Below are 15,454 nucleotides of genomic sequence, written 5' to 3'. Positions count from 1 at the left end.
AAAACTGGGGTCCGGGGATAACAGAACTTCACCTGACGGGAGGAAATCAACATGATTGGGCTCTCTAGAAAGAGCAGACAGTTCAGAAATTCTAGCTCCTGAGGCTAGACTTACTAAGAATAGTGTTTTTCTTAACAGACTCAGGTATGAACATAAAACATTGTCAGTGTCTGATGCCAATTTAAGTACATCATTTAAGTACCAGGAGACCGTGTGTGGACGGGTTGTTGGTCTAAGACGAGCACATGCTCTAGGAATTGATGAAAAAATAGAGTCTGTAAGATTAATATTAAAACCATGTAAAAATATTCTTCTTAAGGCAGATTTCGTTGTAGTAACAGTACTAGTGGCCAATCCTTTTCTCGAATAGTGATCTGAAGAAAGAGATTGCTAGGTTCGTGGTCATTTCATGAGCTTTTGCTAATCCTTAACTGCTGAGTCACTGTCTGAAAACAATCTCTTTATCAGATTCTATGAATAATGTATTAAGAGGGTCAATGTTAGCATCCTTTTGTGCTGCAAATTTCATGAAGTCCATAAAGCTAGGGCATTCAGAATTCTTGAGGAAGCTGACACAATCCGAGTTTGTACTACTTGTGTCAACTGTGGGTTGGGGATATGTTTGGGAGTGAGCTTCAACTCTAGAAGTAAAGGAAACCAACTGCTTTTTGGCCAGTTCGGTGCCACTAGTGCTACTTGACCTTTGAATGATCTCAGTTTGTGTAAAACTTTCATTAACAAATTTATTGGAGGAAACAGATAGATCTTTTGCCACCTGTTCCAATCGATTGACATTGCATCTGTGGAATAAGCCAGAGGATCCAGATTAGGAGCCACGTAACACGGAAGTTTGTGGTTGCTCTCTGTGGCAAACAGGTCTACCTGGAGACCGTACCTGAAGGCAAATCCCCGAGCGACTCCTTGTCCAAGGACCACTCCGACTCCAGCGGGGTTGTCCTGGACAGTGAATCTGCAATGACATTCCGGACACCTGCCAGGTGGGTGGCTGACAGGTGCCAACAATGTTTCCTTGCTAGGGAGAAAATTTCGATCATCACTTGATTGATATGGCCCGACTTGGAGCCTCCTCTGTTCAGGCAATGTACTATTACTGTATTGTCCAGCACCAACCTGATGTGAACCTGTCTGGCTGGACAAAGTTTCTTTAATGTTAGGAACACTGCCATTGCCTCTAAGATGTTGATATGGAACTGGCGGAACACTGTCGACCACGTTCCTTGAACTTTCTTGTGTTGGGAATACCCTCCCCAACCGCTCAGGAGGCGTCTGTATGGATCACAAGAGACGGAGGGGGAAACTGGAGAGGTACTGACCTCGACAAAATCTTTGACTGTCGACCATAGTGAAGCCTTTTCCTCAATCTGCATGGATCAGAGACAGCTTGTCTCTGTTCCTCCTGTTGGCTCATTTCCACCATACTCTGTTTATATCTTTCAGTTTGGCTTTCAGCAGCAAGTCTGTTACTGAAGCAAACTGAAGAGAGCCGAGAATCCTTTCCTGGGTATGACGAGAGGCATGTTTGTTTTTGAGGAACTGTCTGGTAGCTTTGGCTATTTCTTTCCTTTTTGCTGGTGGCAGTGACAGTTTGTGTGTGCTTAGGTCCCAATGAATTCCTAGCCACTGAAATTGAGCTGCTGGAGCTAGGCGTGATTTCTTTCTGTTTATTTGGAAACCAAGGTACTCCAAGAAGTTGATTACTAGGAGTTGCTCTATGACATTCTTTGACATTGGATGCCCAAATTATCCAATCGTCCAGATACGCGGCCAGCATGATCCCTTGGGTCCGCAGCTCTTGGACTACTGTCTCTGCCAGCTTGGTAAAAATTCGGGGCGCTATGTTGAGCCCGAATGGCATGACTCTGAATGAGTACGCTTGCTTTCCTAGTCTGAATCCCAGGTAAGGGGAGAAGTTTCTCGCAATCGGGACGTGATAATATGCGTCTGTAAGATCTATAGAGGTGGTGACGGCCCCACGAGGAAGTAGGGTCCGTACCTGCGAGATTGTAAGCATGAGAAACTTGTCGCATTGAATGAATGAATTGAGACGGGACAGATCCAGAATTACTCTTCGTTTGTCTGAGTCCTTCTTCGGAACACTGAACAGACGGCCTTGAAATTTCAAGCGTCTGACTTTCTTTATTGCATTCTTCTGCAGGAGTTCTGTTGCAAAGTCCTGTAAGTCTTGGGATGGGTGTTGAAGGAACCTGACTGGTGGAGGAGGCCCCTTGCTCCAGCTCCATCCCAGACCTTTCGAGATTATGCTGTGGGCCCATGGGCTGAAGGTCCAATGGTCCCTGAAGAGATACAATCTCCCTCCTACCTGGGGTGTCTCATTGATTGGGGGAGGTCCTACTACCTCTGGTTCCACGGCCTCCTCTTCCTCGTGAGAGGGACCTGGATGCTGCCTTACCTCTGTAGGCGGCTCTAGCTCTGCTTCCTCTCGCATGTCTATTATAGCCTCAAATGTCCCAGAGCTCAAACGAGGCGTTGAAAGCTGGGACGTCACAAAAGTTGTAGCGGAGCGGAAGCATGCTGAGTCGGTTGCACCAGTACGAACTGCTGCTGAGGATGCGCCTTAGATGTAGAAGGCTGACCGACCTGGAGACTGGAACAGCTTGAAGCACTGTCGGGCTTGAGGTCTCAAAAGCCCTGAACCTCCTGAACCTTTTCCTTTCTTTAGGTTGAGGTCCGGAGGTCTCAGAAAATTTCCTCTTGAAGGGAAGGCCCCAACGAGAGTGAAGACTCTGATTCGCTCTAGTAGCCTCCGCCATAACATTATTGACCTCATCCTCCGGAAAGAGGTTAGGTCCCCAGACAGAACTTCTCACTAGCCTATTAGGCTCGTGCCTGATGGTGGCCTCTGTAAAGATGTGTTTCCTGCAGTTCTGTCTGGCTATCACAAAGTCATAAAGATCTGATTGGAAGGAAGCTAATAATGACTTCGTAACGACCTGAAACAAAGGCTCATCATTGAAAGCTAAAGCCGTTACCTCTGAGATGGTGACTGAGTGCAGGGAGCGACTCAACCTGCACCTGGCCTCAAATTCTGCTTTGAGCAGAGCTTCGGAATTTTGGGAAGTTGCTCAATGAACAGGGCGGAGGCACACTCGACGGGGGTCGAGTTTCCCACCGTAAAGGTTGCGGAGCTCCCAACCAACACTCCGAATCTCCGGGGAAGAGAAGAGAAGTAGAATCCGTTTCCCGGAGTTGAGGCATTGGCTTGCCATCTAGCCCCGCTGAAGGGTCAACTCCGTAATTTTAGTAGTGCAAGGGGTTGGAATGGCGTCACCAGCAGAGAACATAGTAAAACTTCCCTTGAAGGGGGTAAGTTTCGTGTTCTCACACTCCCAACTTGTGAGAGTGCGCAACAGGGAGGATTGAGCTTGGTCCCTTGGGAAGATAACTGTCTCCTTAGGGACCTTATCAGACCTAACCCAGGCTTCTTCTGTTAACCTGACAAAACCTGGATAGGGGGGTACTAAGTCGGCTGGAAAGAACTCCAGTTCTTCCAGACGACGAGTGCCTAAACCTTCGATGGTCAATGTGCCATTATGCAGGGGGGCATGTAAGGCCAGACGCCACGGGTTTCCCTTATCAAAGGGGGGCAGTTTGGAGGCATCCGGGACAACATGGGACTGATGTGCTGCTCCGGATTGGATGAACCCGGAGAGCAAGCTTCCCTGGGCCTGCACCTTCTGTGCCAATGACTGCATTGATTCTCCGGAAGGCTGAAGGCTTGTAACCAGATCTTTTAGCCTAGCTTCCACTTTTGAGTCGATCTTTTGCATCAAAAGATCGACAAAGGCCTCAGAATCAAAACCAGGCTGTGGAGACTTAGATTTCGAATCTCTGGACCTCGACCCCTTATGAGGGGAAGTAGCCTTACTTATGGGCGCCAACGGTTTGGGAGCCGGTGACGACCTAGAGGGAGCTGGCAGATTAGACCTTAGAGGTTTAGAGGGCTTTGGAAAGCCCTTCTTTTTCTGAGATTTCACCTTGGGCATAACAGACCCAGATCTGTCCCCAAGGTTAGCTGGTTCCGGAAATCCCTGGAAGGAAGAGGAAGAAGAAGAAGGTGAATTAATAAAAGAATTATCCAAACTAACCCCGCCTGTCTCACTTACCACCCTACCTTCTACCTGATGGACATCTACATCTACAATCATAGGCTCCAGATGAATGTTAATAGCCGCACCATTTCACTGGGTGACACAGGTCAAGCCCAGAAATACAAAGAGCACAGAAAAACAAAGATACTTCAGCATTTACTAGTGTCCCTATGTACTTGTGATTGTTTATATTGTGCAATATATTTTTTCAATTACCACTGTTACGTGGGTTTATTTATGTATGATCATAATTTGTCAACACTGGATGTATACATAAATAATAAATTTATTAGCCCAGTTAATACTCTTAAGATTGAGATCTGTCTTTTCTATTTCACAATCTCCAGGTACCCTTCAGGTGTACATTTCAACAGGACTAACTAATATGATTCATATTATGTCCTACATGTTACATTATGTACGTCATTAGTGTCTGTTACAGTAGATAATGCCATAGTACATCCACCTAGCAGGAGAGCTTCATTGTTGAAATATTTATATCTACTGGGCTAGTTATTGCACTATTTTCTGCATAACTGTAAATGATTGTGATTGTGAAAAAAATAGCAAAAGAGTGACTACTATACATAATTATATTAATGTTGGACATGGTGTAAATAATAGCGTTAATAGTGTATGATGTCCTACACTGGTATAAATATTAGCTTGAGAGCAAAGCCAATATATACTGGCTGTGCTTAGAATACTGTAGACAGCAGATTTAAGTTGATATACATATTTTCAATGTTATGATGGGTTGAAAGGACAGACATACATTACTTTACTGTACCTTTGTGTGTGACATACAATATTTGAATGCATGACAGGGCCAGTCTGACAGCCTCACCATCACTTATACTGCATTTTCCTGGCCCAAAGAGCATTCACATTCAAAATGCTGTTGCTCTTTCAACACACTGCAATACTAATGAATGTATGCACACATGCAATATCAGTGACATTTATCTAAACAGCTTCGTAGGCAGTTCATAAGACATGTTATGGCAGTCAACCTCCTTAGCTGACAGCTTACACCTGTCAAAATTATGGCTACAGAAATAAATGCAGTTTATTTTATATCATTACTTTCTGAGATACATTCAGCATTCTTGGCTTTTTTAACTGTTATTAAAAAACTGCAATATTTCACTGAAATAATCTATTGCAGGTTTTTAATAATAGTTAAAAAAGCCAAGAATGCTGAATTTATCTCAGGAAGTAATGATATAAAATAAACTGCATTTATTTCTGTAGCCATATATGGGACTCTTGGACTCAAGCCCGGGAACAAATTCCTGGTGTTCAAGAGCCCCCTCACCACGTCAAGGTGGTCCCAAGTCAAGGAGGCCAAAATCAAGAGAGGTTCTTCAGCACTTACCCCAAAATCCAAGGGATCATTCACAATGTACTACTATATGGATTACTATTAAGTGAAAGTACACCCAATTACTTTCAACTTTGTGAGGCTGTCCTACAGCCAATGTTAAGTTTGAATTTTACAAGTACAATTTTTAAATGATCTCAGTAGCTTCTGTTGATAAAACCCAAAGCCCAGGAAAAATATAAGGAAAAAGTTTTCATATGCCATAAAGCTGTTGTATCCAAATAATACCTGTAATTCACTCTTTCTGGTACACTGAAAATTTTTTGCACACTCCTGACAAACTCGCAATGAGTCTGTCTTTATGTAATCACCTAAGAATAGTGGACTTGACTTAAAATATCAAAATGGGATGTGTGCGAGTTTAGTGTACTTGACATCAGCAACATTCGTATCCTTACAAAACCTATATCCTTGAAAACAATAACAACCACCTCCCTGTAATGCCGACAAGCTATAACTTGAAACATTACACACTTCATCCTACCAGGTTCATTCAGCTGTCATTCACATTAGGGTGTGCTTAAGATTTATACATATAGACCTGACCATAATTCAGCCCAATTCATTGATGCTAGAAGGCACAATACAAGTCCAAGTTTGATGCCAAGGCCAGAGAACTCACCCTCATATTGTCTGAATAATAATAATATAGAGAAAAGTTTTGTCCAACTGTTTCTCTTGACAAGCATTATAGCCATGTTTACTTCCATATGTTAAATTTGCTGCCTTTTTACCAATTATTTATCCAAGCAAGACTGGAGAGGGAAGGTAAATATGTTGGGATAACTAAGGGTATTCAATGATATGGTTTAAAAAAATTTTTCTTCTTAAGTATCAAAAAATATTGAAAAATATTTTTAGTAATAATAGAGCCTGATGCCTATTGATAATTCAATGCTCAACTTGTGACGTAAGGAAGAAATTTGCTGAGTCACATATGGAAACAACACCAGTTTAACTGGTGAAATATTTGGTCACAAAAAAGTTCTTTTTTTGTAAATCCAACTTGGCTCCACCCCAACAGATTTACAGATGGCACTCCTAGTGAAAATCTAACCACAGCTTTGATTTCGCTTATTCTCCACTCTGCATTTTTAATACTCCTGATCCTTCTACACTACCCATGTAATCCTAAACCATCCTCCAAATTATCCATTGAAGTTCTCGACACTATCCATCTTTGAAGAATTCACTACATCAACCTAGCTACAAGAAAGGTAACCATTAATGCTCCTCAGAAAATCTAATCTTTTCCACCTATACTTCAGTATTGATAAGTACTTTACATTTTCTTAAAACAGAAATCCATCAGTATGGCTTCTTTCCTTACTTGATGATTATTGATCACCTTACTAGAGTTACAGAAAAGAGTTACAGAAAAGCTATGTCCCAACAGCACTTGTGCAGAGGTTTTGCTCCACTTTCCACTAATTCATAATTTTTTTAACCATTTTTGTATACGGTGTTGATAGTGCAAATTTTCTTTTAGTATACTTAAAACACCACTTTGTCGATAATCAAAAACTACAGATTAAATGCTTCTTTTGATTCTCTGCCATCCTGAGCTTTACACATTTCATTTCTCTTTTTCAAGCAAACATTTTAATTTCATATTAGATCTAAATGGAACTTCACTGAGACCCCCATAACCTAAAAGTCCAATCAAAACCAGAATGTTCCTCCCAATTTCTTTATCCACCTATGTTCAATACCTCTTTTTTCCAAAAATTTTGGTGTAGAGATTCCTCTGACTTGCCATGGATAAAACCAAAATTTCAAATTGGCTGGATAAAACCACAACTCAAACTGGCAAGCTAAGTTTTTTTATCCAAATGTCTACTTCATACTGCTCTTTTTCCTTCTACTTTGAATAATGTTTTCACATTTAGAGAAAATCTTGATTCCTTAATGACTGCCTTTGCTTCTCTATATCCTGTATATGCCTCTAGTTATCCTGTTTATCTTGCATCTTTCCAGCAGTATTAATTCAACCACTGTGCCACAGGAAGAAGTATGTTCTGCCTCTCTCAAACTCGCATAATGCATGCAAACCCTTCATTCCTTAATATATCAAGAGATAAAATTTGGAAGCGCCCATGTTTTAATAACCTTATTTTACCACTACTAAGAAATCTCTGTAATCTCCCCTCCCTCTACTACCTAGGCTAGCTCTAGTATTCTCACTGCCATCTACTAAAGTTACACACCAAGTTCTTCACATATTATTACTATGCAAAATTATTTTTTCATTATACCGTAGTGGCTATCCATCTCAGGCAGTATTTAAATACTGTACTGTATACTTAAACTACCTCTAAATCTGATGTGATATAGCATTCTGCGCACACCTTTCACTAAAAACCTACCTTCCACAATTTAAATTAAAACATAGTTAAAGTTACTTGCCTTTCTTTGCCAAGTCCAAAGCAGTATAATATCCAATCCCACTTGTTCCTCCTGTCAGGATTATAACTTTTCCACGAACTCTATTCTGGCATCTACATGCTGTTCCACTGTTCCTGCAAAAATTTTAGTGTAACTGGTTTTGTCGTTAACATTCACTCATTTTACTTGAAACATGCTTATATACATACTGCATTCACAGTTCTTTTGCTGACATACTAAGGAAAAAAATCTGCAAAGCATACACTGCTTTTCTGAGCTCGTCCCTGTGTCACCCGGTGAAATTCCTTAGGAGCACGAATTTCTAGGTATAAATATTGCTAAATATACCAGAGAAAAAAGCTATCAGGAATGCTGGGGTTACTACCCCCAGATCGAGCATCTATAATGAAAATAGACGTCGGTATGGGCAAGGGTGAGTGAGGTCATCACTACCACAGAACCACACTCCGAAGACATCCCAATGGCAAAACCCCCGGAAGAGCGGAGAGCCGACCCAACTCCCGCACTCACCCGCCCGCCAAACAGCGACCCCAGCGCCATCTGAACTCATTCCTTTCTAGCACGTGATCGCTGCGATCTCTTTGATTTCCGCTTGTGCTTTTCACAGGATTTTTCCATTAATTCAACATGGCATCGAGCAGCTTTACTGTTTCCAAGTTAAGTACCATCTTCTTTTGGGGTTTTTATGATAAGTCTGGCTGTTTAAGCCCATATACATAAATTATACGTGGTTTTTGTAGTGTCCCTCTTGTCAGCCATACCGACCTCGAGGTATACCCATTCGGCTTGTTCTGTTTGGGTTTCTCTTGGTCGTTTACACAAATTATCTTTATTCTCCATCAGGGAGCATCCTGGCGGCGTTCTCTCGCAGTGTGTCTTTGGGTCTCCTTTAATATTGTTCTTTACAAGTTTCCTCTCATAGGGGTTCTTTCGATTGTTTCAAGTTTCCAGTTTTCACTGGTTAGTTTTCTCCCAGGATGTTTCCCTTTCTGAGAAGTGTGATAAAAGACTTTTTCACTATATATGCTCGATGACGTGAAAATTATACATTCACCCGGACGTGACGTCAGGTTCAGCCTGTTGGCTGTTTACGTTCTGTCGCCTCGCTCAGCTAGGCTATAGCCTAGCACAAGCGTATAATTTTAGTTTATTTGATGATTATTTGATGGTTATTTTTTACTTTGGTTAACATATCCTTTGGGGGTGTTAGCCTAGTTCTTTCACTAATGAATGAACTAGGCTACCTCTTTCTCCTTTGTTTTCCTAACCTCCTGCTCTCTCCCGTATATCGGCTTTGAGAGGTAGGAGGGGGAGGTAGTCAGGTGAGGGAGTTTCTGTTGTTGTACCATCCGCCTTCCGCTTGTTTGGGTGGCTGAAGTTGAGACCCCATTTTTTCCCCCCTCTATCACCAGTGGGGGAAGAGGATTTTATTTGGGAGATCTCCTTCATGCTTCACACAATCCCTTACTCGAGTCGGTTAAGGTTGGCCTTCGACACAGGAATTTCTCTCCCTGTTCTTTCCTCCCCCTTCCCTTCTCTCCTCCTGGTCACCTAGGCTATGCCGACTAGCAGGGTGAGAGTGTATGGGGTTTATTATATTAACCCCACCCTTCTCCTTCCCGGTACTTGTAGGGTCACGGTCTCCCATTATACCATATAGGGTTACAGTTGAGTGGAGGGTATTACCCCAGTCTCCTGTTCTTATTCTCCAGACCCTTTCCTACTAGTACTATCCTTCCACCCCCTTCCCCCATTTTCCTTCCTGAGGTTCTAGTTTTGTCATCTCCTCGCATGCGTAGACGCCGGGCTTCGATGGTCACCCCGAGGTAGACAGGCCTATCTCAGTTGAGGGACACGCTCCTCCTGGGATCAGTCCTACCAGCATTTACTTGAACAAGTGTTTCGTTGATTCGCTCTCTCCGGATCGATGGGTTTCGACCACTCTCAGGGCTCAGTTTCGCCATCCCTGGCCTTCCCGTTGTTCGTCAGGCTAATGCTTCGGCATGTTACGTCTTTATGGATAGGTTTGACTGGCTTTCCACCTGACCATATTATGATCAGCTGTGATGTACTGCCTCGCCTTCCTACTGGACTCTAGCTTCGAGGCTCGGGATTCCGGAGGGGTTGTGCCGGAACCCGGGGTCTATGTTCTGTTATTCTTATTATGTTGTTAACCAATTATTTGTACATCACGTTATCTGTTATACTAGTTTACCCCGGCGGCCTCACCGCCGCCGGACTCAAAAATTCATAACTAGTTTATCTACTTCATACCATGAGTTCAGTGATCATATCTTTGAGTTCGACCGGATTATCTCCGGCGTTCCTCGAGATAGAGTGTCCTGTCTGGCTCAGTAAATTCATTCCGCCGATATCCAGGTGGTATGGTACAAAAACTTTTAAACCTATAGTTTAAGTTATCTTAGATGAGTAGGTTCATACTTTATGATCTTTTCATCCCACCGGAGTGCTCCGTAGCATGGTATGAAATTACTTAGTACCTACTTTAGTTTAAGGTATCTTAGATTAGTAGGTTCATGTACTCTTCACACTTACAGACTGTTGGTTGTGAGGAGCCGGGTGCACTGCTGTCCTGCACCAGCCCTATGGGCACGTGGTATGCCGCACTCCACGCTGGCTGTGCGGTCAGTTAGACGACCTGATTGTGTGGCACCGGATGGCTGTGGAGGTTTGTCACGGCGTTCTACGGGTGTGTCCAGGACGAGTCGGTAAGCCGATTCTTCTTGTCTCGCCTCCAGGGCTCTTACATTTGGTGGTTTATAATGAGCTTACCATTATATAACCGGCCTTTGATACTCCCCCGCTTTTTCAGGCCGATGAAATCCTCCGTAAAGGATGCCCTCGAGTCCCTCCTGCGCCTGTGGCTGGGTTTTGGTAAGGGACGTTCCGCCGGGGAAACCGTGATGTTCTGATGATAATCTCCGGAACATACTCACCCCAGCGCTGATTGCTGCAGCTGTTCCCGCTGAGGTGGCCGCCCCTATCATCGAGCAAACCGGAAGAGACCCAGCCAATCCAGGACCATTCCTTGTATGAGGATCGAGGGGATGTCGCCACGTTGGATCTCGACCTGGAACCCATGAATACAGAACAGGACCAGGAGGTAGGGGAGGTAAGTGAGGCAGTGGGGCGGGCACCCTCTTTGAATCTCCTTCATCATCTGTGTCTTCCTTTCAGGGATTTTATAAATCTTCTCTCTTGAGGGCAGAACACACCTACTGTCCCAAGCTTGAAGAAGTCGTGGAAGAGCGTAAAGGCTATAAGTCTTGATCTTCCATAAAGCATCCCCCTTTCCCCCGTCGAAGCCCCAGGACGCTTTGGTCCGGTGGCCCGGGAGCAAACCCAGTACCGGCAAAGTGGCGAAAAAGAGTGGCAAGCCTAGCCCTCCTCGCCAGCCTGCCTTTGACCCTGAGGCGTTTGCGGGATGCTTTCTAGAGAGGTTCTCACGGAGGTAGAGTGCAAAGTTGAGCAAGATCACGGAGAGGCTTCAGGGCCAGGAGTCTATGATCTCAATATTGTATGCCCGGAGGTACCTGGGGTACACTATCCCATCCGGACTCCTCCGCCTCCTCCGTTCGACAAAGGGAACCCGTGGCGCGAAGCCCTTCATGCTCTCGGCATGAAGATATTTTAACAATAGAAGGTTTAGGCACTCGAGACTGGAGGAGCTGGAATTCTTCCTCCAGATCTTCTGCCTCCTACCCAGGCCCCGCTTAGGCTAACAAATGAAGCTGGATACGCCTGACAAGGTCCCTAAGACAGTGATCTTCCCAGAGACCAAGCGCTAATCGGCTCTGATGCGCCACGTTCTCCAGAGTGGCAAGCGGAGAACACCAAGTTGACCCTTTCAAAGAACGCTTCACCATATTCTCCCTTGGGGATAAACTCCCAACCCCTGCTTGACTAAAGTAGCTTTTGCTACTGCTCACATGTTGTGAAGGTAAACCTTTGCCCCAACTCGAGAGACGGACCCCACATCTCTCATCTTCCTGGGGATGATGTTTTCTGGAAGAGATGCTCCGGCCACGTTTACTTGGTAAACTGGGCCGATTGCGCTTCAACCGGTTTAGTGAGCAGCTTCCCAAGCTGCCGGAAACTCTCCTGAAAGCTGAGTTCGACGCACGATATCGCCTGAGTCGGTCTCTGAACTTGCTGGCATGCCTGGTGAGGCAACTGCATCCGTTTTCCGAGAGTCGCTGTTCCAGGTTTTGACGAAATCCTTATTAGCGGATTCCAGTCAGACCTGTTTGACTTCATGGCGGCGTGGCTGAATTGCCCGCAGTTCATTTTCGCTGACGCTACCATTCGACATGAGCCTAACAAGCTCATGAAGAGTTCCTTCTGAGCCAATCTGTTCCCAGAAGACGAAGTCACTAGCGGTCCTGGCGGAGGCGACCAGGGCTAATCAAAGTCTCGCTCGGTGGGGTATTCCGGCCTTTTGCCGAAGACCCCAGAGTCCGGCGGCTCCCAATATAGATCGGGAAAAGAGGTACAGGAAGCATAGAAGCAGCAGCTTCAGCCTGTGGTTCAGGCGGTACCTGGTCTCGGCGGTGAGCCAACCTCGACCTCCAAGGTTCAACCTCAACAGTTTGTGCTGGTTCCAGCCAGCTCAACACTCCTTGCCACTCCCCTTCCTATGTGTAAGTCTCCGGCATATAACCCGTCATATGAGGGTGGGGGCATTTCATGGCCTTAACAGGGTGCAAGGGAGGTAGAGCTAGAGCCTCTATAGAGGTAAGGCTGCCTACGGTCCCTCTCCCGGGAAGAGGAGGGCCGGTAGAGGTAGTAAACCCGCCCCACCCCAGTGAGCCCAGCCAGGTGGGCGGAGACTATACCGGTTCAGAAACCAGTGGACCTTCAGTCCTTGGGCACACAGTATAGTGTCCAGGTCTAGGTTGGAGCTGGATCAAGGGCCCTCCCTTGACCAGGTTTCACCAACCTTCCTCCAAAGTTCTACAGGACTTTGTGACGGAACTTCTTTCAAAAAGAGCAATAAAGAAAGTGAGACACATCAAATTCAAGGCAGGCTGTTTACTGTTCCCAAAAGACTCCAGTCAACAAAAGTAGTTCTGGATCTATCGCGTCTAAATCGTTACATACAATGCGACAAATTTCTCATGCTTACAGTTTCAGGCACGGACTCTACTTCCGATGGACGTCACCACCTCTATCGATCTTTCAGGCGATACTATCACGCCCCATTGCACGGAACTTCTCCCTTCCTGGGTTCAGACTGGGGAAACAGGCCTACTCCTTCAGGTAATGCCTTTGGGCTCAACATAGCTCCCAGGATATTCACAAAACTAGCAGACACAGTAGTTCAGCAGTTGCGGTCCCGGGGATATCGTAGCAGCGCACTCCAGACGATTGGATAATCTGGGCTCCAACCGACGGGAATGCCGGAGGCTACGACCACGGCGATAGATTTTCTGAGTCCCCTAGGCTTCAAATTGAACCAGGGAAATCCCGCCTAACTCCGGAGACTCAGTTTCCAATGGTTAGGTATCCAGTGGGATCTAACCTCGTACAAAACTATCTCTTCCATCGACCAAACGGAAGGAAATAGCCGCAGCTACCAGAAAGTTTCTGAATTACATGAAAGGCCCCGCCGACACAAGAAAGAATCCCTGGTTCCTTCAGTTCGCCTCTGTAACAGACCTGCTCTGACAGCGAGATTAAAAGACATAAACAGAGTGTGGCGGAGACGAGCCAACGTCAGGCTCAGGGACAGGGTCTAATCAATTCCACAAATCTTAAAGAAAAGGCTCCGCCCATGGTCCACAGTCAAGGGCCTCTCCAGTCAGTCCTCTTCAGTTTCTCTCCAGCTCTGGTAATCACACAGACGCTTCATATTGCTGTGCTGGGGAGGATACTTTCACCAAAACAAAAGTTCAAAGGACATGGTCTACAATGTTCCAACAGTTTCATATAAACACTTTAGAAGCAATGGCAGTGTTTCTTACCTGAAAAAGCTACGTCCGCCAACCAGATTCATCAGGCTGGTGTTGACAGCCGAGTAGTACACTGCATAAACAGGGGAGTTCCAAATCAGCCAATAAACCAGGTGATGTTAGCCATCTTCTCCCTAACGAACAAACACAGCTGGCATTTGTCAGCTACCCATCTGGCAGGAGTAATGAAACGAAGAATGTGGATTCCTATTCAGATCGACTGAGTCAGAATGGGTCCCTGACAAGAACTCTTCATCTGGATTCAACATCGTGTTCCGGGACTTCAAGTGGATTGAATATTTGCCACGGAAAACAATCACAAACTCCCTTGTTATGTGGCTCCCAACCCAGATCCTCAAGCTTACGCCACAGATGCAATGTCCATAGATTTGAAACAGATTGGGGAAAATTTATCTTTAATAAACATGCTAATGAAGTCCTACACAACTCAGGTCATTCAAAGGTCATAGCCCTAGTAGCCCCAATTGGTCAAAGAGCAACTGGTTCCCCTCTTCTCTTGGAACTCAGTTATGTGTCATCAGATACCCAGACCCAGGCTGACTCAAACAGTACAAACAAGGACTGTGTCAGCTTCCTCAAAAGTTCTGAATGCTCTGGCTTTATGGACTTTATGAAATTTGCCAAAAGGGGAGCAAATATTGACCCTGTTAATACTCTGTTTATTGAATCTGATAACAGAGATTCTACTCTCAGACAGTATGACTCAGCAGTCAAAAATCTGGCATCTTTCTGAAGAGCATCTGAAGCTCAAACTATGACCACTAATTTAGCAATAACCTTCTTTAGATCATTGTTTGAAAAAGGCCTAGCCCCTGCCACTATTACAACAGCAAAATCAGCTTTTGAAAAGGTGTTTTGTATGGCTTCAAAATTGACCTAACAGGCTCATACTTTTTTCCATCCCGAGAGCATGTGTCGCTTAAGGTCGGGTAACCCGCCATCATCAGTTACCTGTTCCTAATGACGCTAAAATTAGCCTCAGATATTAGCTAACGCCCAATGCTCTTATCTAGATCTGTTATGGAAGACTTTTATTCCCTGATTAGTTTAGCTTCAGGTGCCAGAATCTCAGAACTGTCTGCTTTCTAGAGGTGTCGATCACATAGATTCTCCCGTCAGAGAAGTCATGTTTTCCCCAGATCAAAGATTCTAGCAAAAATGAAGACCCTCAAGATAGATGGTCCCCTTACTGGTAGTTCCTCTTCCACAAGACCTGTCCTTATGCCCAGTCGCTACCTTTTGAGGGCTTATTTGCATAGAACTTCTCAGTGTTTGTCTGGTCTCTTTTATCAGGGAAAAAGGTGGAACACTTTCTTTAAAGGCTATAAGACAGCAAATTATATTTTATTAAACAGCTAATCCGATTCAGTTCCCAAGGTTCATGATATCCTGAGCGTAGCTACCCTACCAATTATTTTCATAATATGGATTTTTGCTGAATTGACAAAATACACGGGTGAAATCTCCATTAGTGTTTAAATGCACTACCTAAAATCACTGAAGCCTGAAATTTCCCACGTGATTGAGGAGGTCATCTCCCA

At 44.7% G+C, this 15,454-nt stretch overlaps 1 protein-coding gene across 1 annotated transcript in view; it reads right to left on the bottom strand.

Annotated features, from left to right (window-relative positions):
- LOC136836677 (dehydrogenase/reductase SDR family member 13-like) overlaps positions 1–15,454 on the bottom strand; it is a 156,777-nt gene that overhangs the window by 82,794 nt on the left and 58,529 nt on the right. The window contains exon 3 of the mRNA XM_067101151.1: positions 7,921–8,033. Within this exon, the coding sequence (XP_066957252.1) occupies positions 7,921–8,033 (113 nt within the window). The remainder of the gene's footprint in view (positions 1–7,920; positions 8,034–15,454) is intronic.

This window comes from Macrobrachium rosenbergii, chromosome 56 (assembly GCF_040412425.1).
Source record: "Macrobrachium rosenbergii isolate ZJJX-2024 chromosome 56, ASM4041242v1, whole genome shotgun sequence".
Taxonomy (NCBI): Eukaryota; Metazoa; Arthropoda; class Malacostraca; order Decapoda; family Palaemonidae; genus Macrobrachium; species Macrobrachium rosenbergii.
Note: the sequence above shows the minus strand (reverse complement) of the source record. Positions and strands in the feature narration are given on the sequence as shown.